Raw genomic sequence first — 8976 nt, forward strand, 5'->3', positions numbered from 1 at the left:
AACCACTGATCCTTATACTGTCTTGATAATTTTGCCTGCTGGCAGTTAATTCTAGGCAGTAGATCTAGATGGGAAGTTTTAAAGGGGATGGGAAAATTGTGGCCAGCTTTGAGAAAAAACAAAATTTGAGCCCAAATCAAAAAATGATCAAAAACAGCAATGCTGTGATCTTAATATCCAAATTGAAGAAATTAACAGGTGACAGTTAGTCCCAGAGAGGGGAAAAGACTTACTGAGATCGCACAGCAGATTAGTCAGAAAGTGCTGGAGTTCCCAGGGATTCTCTTGTCTTTGGCTCTTTACTTTGTTCATGCTCTGTACTCTTTTTCTGTGGGATTTTATTCACTCTTGTGGCTTCTCTTACATTGAACCATATGAAATTGTTGAAATTTGACCTATGAAAATGGCAATTTTATATAGCATTTTCATTGTCCATTCCTATCTGGACAGTGAAAAATTCCACTATATGCTAAAGGTGGGTGGAATCAGGGGTGTAAATAGCATTTTTATAAAATGGATTGTCTCCATCAGGGTATTTATTTGGAGGCTTTATATTTCAAAGCACGGGTTTCCTAAGTGGAGCCAAATTTCCCGAGTTCTAATCCTGGCTCTGCCAGTTACTAGCTATGTGACTTTGGAAACAAAAGTAAATTGGACATAATAGCTGTCCCTACCTCACAGGTTGTTGGCAAAATTTAATGAGTCAATATATCTAAAGTCCCTAGGGTGTTATAAGGAGTAATGCATACAAAGAACTTAGAACATGCCTGGCTTGTAGTAAACACTGAATAAATGTCATGTGTTCTTATTAATATCCTCTACTTCAATGAGCACATTGCTTATGATTGTAGTGGCTGGGAGCATGGGTTTCAGGATCAGATGGCCCGAGTTCAAGTCCGGGTTGTATAGCTTTTAAGCTGGGTGACCTTGCACAGACTGTTTTACCCCACAGACCTCAGTTTCTTCATCTGTAAAATGGGGATAGTGACAGCAGAATCTACATAAGGCTACTGACATGATTCGATGATATATTGTATATTAAGGTGCTTACCACACTCTCAGTAAATGCTGTTGTATGTTTCCCATTAAAATGACAGAGGTTGGCATCTTAAACCCTGCACCAAAAGTAGGCAACCTGGCATAGTGACTGTTTTTCCTCTTTGGGCCTCCTAGTCTGTGCAAGTTGTGAGGGTGAGCATCACTTCTCAGGACCCTTCTAGATATAAAATGCCAGTGATCTGTGCCAATGAATCTGCTTGAATGCACTTCAGAGCCCTCTAGCTCCCAGGATACGTATGTAGCTTAAGGTTTCTACTGCCATTTTTCAGCTACTCCCTAGTTGCTGTCTTCTCCAAGCCATTTTTGAGATGACTCACCACACCTGCCTTCCTGCTTTGTTTGGGAATAAGAAGACTTAAGTTAACTAACATTACCCACTTTTCTCCCTAAATGTGTTCTCACACATGCTGCTTATTTATACCTTCATTGATTTGTGACAATCTCCTATTAGGGCACATGGGCATGTCTTATTCCGTTTCCAAAGTGTGGGGGCCCCAGCCCTTGTTCTCTACCACGGAAATGGGCGATTGGAATCTCCTGTAGCCACCAGAGGGAGAAGTGCTGATGACTGAATGGCAGATGACCCAGCTAAACCCTGTCTCAGAGTTCCAAACTGGGCTAGAAACCTCTATTTCTGCTTTTGTGCAGACATTACAATGACGTTCTCTTCAATTCTTCTTACATTCATCAATCCTATTCCCTCTTGACCAACTAAACATATCATCAGTGTGGGCTCAACAATTAGTCTTCCTACAAAGCTGGGACATTAGCCTCTGTCCTTTTCTCTCATCTCTTTGTAGGGTCCTAGATGCTTCTTACTTTATACCTACAAACACTTCCTGGGCAAAAAAGCTATCAATCCATTTTCCTCCAAGCAGTAATGCCAATTGTCTCCAAAAGGGACTCTACCTCCACAGCCTACTCCAACCTCCTTTCATTGGTTCCAAGGTGATTTAGTCATTTTATGGTGATCAGTTGCATTTCTGTCATGTCTTTTGCTGGAAGAGCACAACAATAGAAAGTATACAAGTTTAATCCTGGCAGAGCATCCTATTCTATATCTATGGCATTTAAAACATATTTTTGGGAACCTACTATGTGTTCACTCTTTTTCTTAGAGCTGGAGACAAAGAGATGAGTCAAATATATGATCTTGAGGAGTTCACAGTCTGATAGGCAATCAGAACACAGAAATAAGCAAATTGCAAGGAAATGTGAAACGTACAAAAATGAAAGAGAGGAGGGAGAGACAGAATCTCTCAAGGTATGACAGGGTCCTGGTGGGCAGGGAACATTTCCTGGAGTTCAGCAAGGAGGAATAAGTGGGAAAAGGGCATTTGAGACCAAAGGCACAGATGAGAAAAGTCTTGCGGTTATGAAATAATGCACTACCAAAAGGAGGAAAGGTGTGCCGGGTCACAGAGTGGGAGCAGTGGGGTAGGATGGGAGAAGAGCTGCAAGCGGAAGAACAAAGGACTTTGAATGTCAGGTTAATTAGTGGAGGGTTTTGAAGGTTTCAGAAGGTGGTGGAACTTTCGAAGGGGTCTAAGTGAGAGAGTGGAATGAGCTGTGATGTTAGCTGTTCCCCTTCTCATTCGGTACGGGTTGGTTAGCCACATGACCAAGCTTACTAGTACCGTGGAGATAAAATCCATCAGGCTTTGACCGAGGACTTCAGAGCATCTTTTTGGAGTTATACAGACCAGAAACATCTTAGTATCACATGTAACTGACTTGGTGTCGGCACATGAGACTAATTTTTTAGTGCAAAAAATGCAGTCGTTAGAAATTTAGAGTACGGAATTTAATTCACAGGCTTAGTGACTTCTATGTAAATGTTTCTAAATATCTTAGTGTGTTTACTTAGGGTGTTTACCTAGAATTTAAGATTCCTAAGACAATGTCACAATTTTTAGAGCTGGAAGGTCCCCTTCCTTTTGTATTCCATAGCCTCCTGTGTGTATTACTCCATAGCATTTGAACCATAGTAATTGTAATTGTTTGTGTTTGTCTTTACCATTAAACCATGAATCCTTTGAAGTTAGTGACTGGATTTTGTTCATCCCCTTTCTTAGTTTTTAGACAGCGCACGGTATGGAGTAGGAAGTTCAGTGAATGTTTATTGAACTAATTAAACCTTCAAAAATATGTCTTTTGCCCCTTCGTTATGCAGATGGGGAAATTGAGGTTTAGAAAGAGGAATCACTCCTGCAAGTTCAAATAGTAAAGTAACAATAGAGACAGAAATAAATCCTAGTTTATTTTGATTGCTTAATGTTTTTGTGGTTGTTTTCTCCTCCTGCCCAGCTTGGTTTGCTAGCTAATTAGCCAGAAGTTGGAAGCATTTACAAGTTGTGGAAATGCAAACCTTCTTTGTTATGAAAACCAATGGCCATGCAAATGTAGCCCTTGTGTTAAGCACAGGATTTGTTTCTTAGGTCCCTCTACTTACTCAAAAGCCAGGAGTCAACAATGCCTCCAGTGTAAGGTTTCGTTTTCTCTGAAAACACACACACACACACACACACACACACACACACACACAAACAACACATGCACACACACATAAGCACATGACCCAAGCAGAACAGCTGAACAGGATATTTTGGACGAAATCTTGGCATTTATTGTTCCTTTGTGACCTAGTAAGGTCAAGGGTGCCAGGACTCAAATGGACTTCAGTTCAAGTCCCTCCCTTCTCCTCCATGCTTGTCTGAATCGGGGGAGGACACCCATCTCAAAGGGTAATTTCGAGCATTAGATGGAGAAATAGAGTAGTTTCATTATGAAGTTGCTCTATCACCTTAGTCCAGCCAGCTAGCCTCTCTGGGCCACTGCATCTGTATCTGTAAAGCAGATTAGATTAGATGATTTACGGAGTTCTGTGAAGCTGGAACATTCTATGATTCTCCTCCCCTGGGATCTAACTGGACTCTGGATGGAGTGTTGCAAGGACTGAAGACGTAAGGAAAGAGTGATGCTGGGCTGACGCAGTGCTGGCTTCTGCCGCCTTGCCAGGGCTCCCTGTTTGATCTCAGCCTTTTATCACAGTGTGTCTGTGCTCTATCCAGGGCTTGCCTGGCCATTGCACCAGTCCCCATTCTGTTTCTCAGGATTTTGGGAAAGAGCCAGTGGATGCGGAGACTTACAGGCAGGATTTCTTCCCGAGAACTGCCTGGATGGTGAAACTCACAAAGTCCAGAGAGATTTCCTGTTTTGTTTTCCACAAGCTCAAGTTCCAATTGATTATAAAAACCACACACACACACACACACACACACACACACACACATACAAAAACAGAAACACATACACACACATAACAGGATGTTCTCTCTTTTCCCGTTGCTGAAGTCCAATGCAATCTTCCCATCTGTGTCACTTTCGCCCATGGCCCTGGATTTCCCCATTATGGTAATTAAGCCCTTAGTGCTGGCTGGAGATGTTACAGAATCTTAAGCCATGAGCAGTTGTGCACGTTAATTTCACTAAGGGGGAACCTGCAAAGGGAGGGAGAAAAGGACTGACAGTCAGCATGACCTCATGCCATCCCATCTGGTTTCTGTCCTCATGAGTGTGCTTCCCTCTGGTGCTGGTTAGAGAAGGGACATTTGTTCTCAGCATAGGTTCTGGCACCTAGTAGGAACAGTGCTCTTACTGTGTGCCAGACCCTGGTCCAGAGGCTTTATATGCAAATATTTCATGGAATATACTTACACTAAAAAAAAAAATATTGTCTGAAATTTAAATCTAACTGGGTACCTGTATGTTTATTTACTGAATCTGACAACCCTATGTGGTGTTAGTCTTGCATGGTTGAACAGAAAAGGACTACACTGGGGAGTCACAGAGATTTAGGATTCTGCTTCCACCTTTGTTTGCTGTGTGATCTTGGGAAAATGGCTTCACTGCTCTGATTCCTACTTTTCTCATCTGTAAAATGAGGATCATAGTATCTGTATCTCAGGAATTTTGCGAGGATTACATTTTTTAAATACACTTAAAGCACCTTGCACTATACAATTGAGTGCTTCATGAATATTAGCTTTTATTATGATTTTTTTTATTTCTTTGGGTCACTGCACTTAACTTGGGAGAAATTAGATCCTTTGCTCATTCCTAGGAGAGGATGTAGATAAGAACTTATGACAGGAATAATTGGTGTCTTTTTGTCAAAACCTCTGGGAGAAATGTGATGGAGACTTACACAAGGACATTCTTGATAGACACCTTCTCCTTCTAGGTCTGTGTTCCGGGTTGCTAAGGACGGAGACCCCAGACCCACTTTATACAAACATGCTCTACTTGAGTCTTTTTGAACAATGCAGGTTAGAAAAAGTGACATCTGAATAATTAGGTGTTGTTGGAAGTGCGCAACATTCATTTAAAAAGGACACAGAAAGTGGAAAAATATAAAAGGAAAGAAAAAGAAATACAGAAAGCACATAGAGCTGGCAAAGCACACACCTGGCAAAGGAGTGAGAGATCAACATTTTCTGGCAGCCATAAGTTTTAAAGAGAGCTGTCGTACATTCTGAATCCTTGATGCCTTGAAATGTTGATGTCAGCATCAAGCACACATTGAAGGTATCTTCCACACCTGAGCCTGAGGGAGGGGAAGGAAGTAGAAGGTAAAACTTGAGTCCTGTCTGGAACTGAACGTAAGAAGTGCCTTCCAAGTTCTCTTTACTGTCAGATATTAATGATCACCTTTTCAGTGTCCATTCATTTATTCACGAAATATTGCCTGAATAACTGTGCTAGGTCTCATAAAAATACCCATGTGAATAAGGCCTAGCCCTTGCCCTTGCTGGGGTCAGTGTCTGTTGGGTGAGACAGGCAAGGCGATGTGATAGTAGGTATTGTCTAGTGTGTTATGGTGTCCAGGAGAAGAGCACGATTTCAGGCTTGAGAAAATCAGGGTGGTTAGTGTTCCCAAGGAAAGAAATGTTTCATTTGAGGATGGGCGCGGTGGCTCACGCCTGTAATCCTAGCTCTCTGGGAGGCCGAGACGGGCGGATTGTTTGAGCTCAGGGGTTCGAAACCAGCCTGAGCAAGTGCGAGACCCCGTCTCTACTAAAATTAGAAAAGAAATTAATTGGACAACTAAAAATACATAGAAAAAATTAGCCGGGCATGGTGGCCCATGCCTGTAGTCCCAGCTACTCAGGAGGCTGAGGCAGTAGGATCGCTTGAGCCCAGGAGTTTGAGGTTGCTGTGAGCTAGGCTGACGCCACGGCACTCACTCTAGCCCGGGCAATACAGTGAGACTCTGTCTCAAAAAAAAAAAAAAAGAAAAAGAAATGTTTCGTTTGAGACCACAAGTGTGAAATTGGAGTGCAAGGAGGGGAATATTACAGGCACAGGATAGAATGTGTTTAAGGGGAAAAAAAAAAAAGAGGACAACAAAGCACGTTGCAATTAAATAAAATATTGTCATTTAGAGCAAGGGTCAACAAACTGTGGCCCTCAGACCCAATCTGGCCTGATACCTGTCTTTGTAAATAAAGTTTTATAGGAACACAACCATATCCATTCATTTAAAGTATTGTCTATGCCACTTTGTAGCATTTTCTACTACAAAGGCAGTGTTAGGTAATTATGGCAGAGACCACCTGGTTGCATAGCTGAAACTATTTACTATCTGGCCTTTTACAGAAACAATTTGCTCTCTCCTGATTTAGAGCACACTTTACATAAACAAGAATTCACCATTGGTGGAAATGTTAGTGGTTGCATGAGAATGGATGACACTATGCAAAGAAGGTCAGAAGAGTGGCGAGACATGAGCCTGGGAGGGAGGTCAGCATCTAGATCAAGGAGATTAGACCTTATCCTGAGAATTGTGGGAAACCCCTGAAGGTTTTTAAGCAGAGCAGTGAGGTGGTCGGTCTCCTGTAGAGGCTGTGCAGCAGGGTGTTTGACAGGGCAGACTGCTTGGATTGGATTCCAACTCTATAACTTACTGGCTGTGCACCTCAGGCAAATCACTTACTCTCTGTATGCCTTAGTTTCCCAATTTGTAAAATGGGAAATCATAATCATAATCATACTCATACTATCTATTATGTGGGATTGTTGGGAATATTAAATATAATACATTAATACGGGTAGAGTACCAGGCCCAAGGAAAGTTCTCAATGGATGCTGTTATTGTTGTTCCTCAATGATAACTCTGGCTGCTGGGTAGGCAATGGCTCAGGATGGGAGCACCTGGTAGTGGAGTGCTAGGGATTTAGGCAAGAGATGGTGTCCTGTGCTTAGGAGGGCTGCTCCAAAGCCCTGGTTGGCTGACGTCATGGCCATCAGCACCTTTACTCTCAACCTCTCTGCCATTGTCATCGTTGTCTTTTCTGTCCTCCTTTATTCCAGGCCTTCAGGAGTGCCCTGATGAGCTCCTATTGGTGCTCAGGGAAAGGGGATGTGATTGATGACTGGTGCAGGTGTGACCTCAGCGCCTTCGATGCCAGTGGGCTCCCCAGCTGCAGCCCTCTTCCCCAGCCGGTGTACGTATGTATGGCCCCTTTTCCTTTGGCCACCCCTTTTCATGAACTCACTCCTGTCTTGCCAGCACAGGCCATGACTTGCTTCTGCTCCCAAGGTGCCTGACCAGATCTCTGAAGTCCCTGGGGCCTACTTCCTTTTTTAGGCAAGAAGGGAGCTTTGGCAGAACCGAAACATGGCACAGGGGTGGGTGCTGATATTCGGTGTGTGCTATTTTAGATAATGCCACTCAGTCCATCATCCCTTCTTTCACTAATCCGTTCAGCAAAGGCTTACTGGACGACGGTCACTACTTTGTCAGGTACTGCGTTGTGCACTGGGGCTAGTGAGAGATAAAGAAAATGTAGAACCTCTTCTAAGGGACATCATTTTATCCATTTATTTGACAAATAATTCGAACACCTGCTATGAGTCAGGCACTGGGAAATAAGTCAATGAACAAGACAGGCACAGTTCCCATGCACTTAGGGAACTGAAAGTTCAGTGGGGGATTTAGACGCCAAAGCAAAAACAGGAAAATAAGATGCAGTTTAAAATTTTAATTAAGAAAAATCTGAAAGAAAACCGAAGAGGCACTAATAGGGAGAATAATGGGGAGTTATTGTAGTTGGGAAGTGGGGGAATAGTCAGGGAAACCTCTCTGAAGAGACATGGCTTGTGAAAGGAGTCAGCCAGACAAAAAGTGGCAAGAATCATATTCCTGGCAGGAGGAACAGCACATATGAAGGCCCCAAGACAGGAAGTTCACCATTCGAGGAAGTAAAGGAAAGCCTTCTTGGTTGGAGGAGTGTGATTAAATGGGAGAAGGGATGGGGGAGCATGGGAGGGGTGAGCAAAAGCCAATATTGGAAACAGAGTCCCACAATACAGCTCTGTAGGGAGAGAAGAATCACACTACAAGATGGTCCTTGAAGGGATAGTGTGGAATGGAAAGAAGGAAACAATCTGCGATGGGAATAAGCAACATCACCATCCTGATCCTGTCCTCATCTAACCTGCCGTGTGACTGTGTGCAAACCATTTCCCTTTTCTGGGTCTTCCCCCAGTTTATGAAATGGGGGAATTAAACTTCATAATCTCTAAGGACCATTCTAGTTCTAGCCTTCAGTCATTCTTTTTTTTCTTGCTTTATATAAGGATTTATTCCAGGATTTTTGCTCCTTTCGAGAGAGTATTAATTTAAGGATATTAAACAGTTTACTGATACATTGGGGGTAGTGAAGAGAATGGCAAAAAGATTGAAAGCTCCTGTATTTGAAGGGATTGCCAATTTAATAAACATGAAACATCATTGAAATTTTAGTTTAAATAAATGGAAAAGTAATCAACTTCCATTGAGCACATATTGTGTGCATGGGTTAATTTACTGAATTGTACATTGATCTTGAAACGTGACTCTTTGTATCCCCATTT

The 8976-nt window shown here is 42.5% G+C and overlaps 1 protein-coding gene across 3 annotated transcripts in view; it reads left to right on the forward strand.

Annotated features, from left to right (window-relative positions):
• Positions 1-8976, forward strand: part of ASTN2 (astrotactin 2) — an 893996-nt gene that overhangs the window by 724776 nt on the left and 160244 nt on the right. For all 3 annotated transcript variants that reach the window (XM_012664418.1, XM_012664417.1, XM_012664419.1), the window contains one exon: positions 7432-7565. In XM_012664418.1, coding sequence (XP_012519872.1) covers positions 7432-7565 — 134 coding nt within the window. The remainder of the gene's footprint in view (positions 1-7431; positions 7566-8976) is intronic.

Source organism: Propithecus coquereli, unplaced genomic scaffold (assembly GCF_000956105.1).
Source record: "Propithecus coquereli isolate 6110/MARCELLA unplaced genomic scaffold, Pcoq_1.0 Scaffold89, whole genome shotgun sequence".
Classification (NCBI taxonomy): Eukaryota; Metazoa; Chordata; class Mammalia; order Primates; family Indriidae; genus Propithecus; species Propithecus coquereli.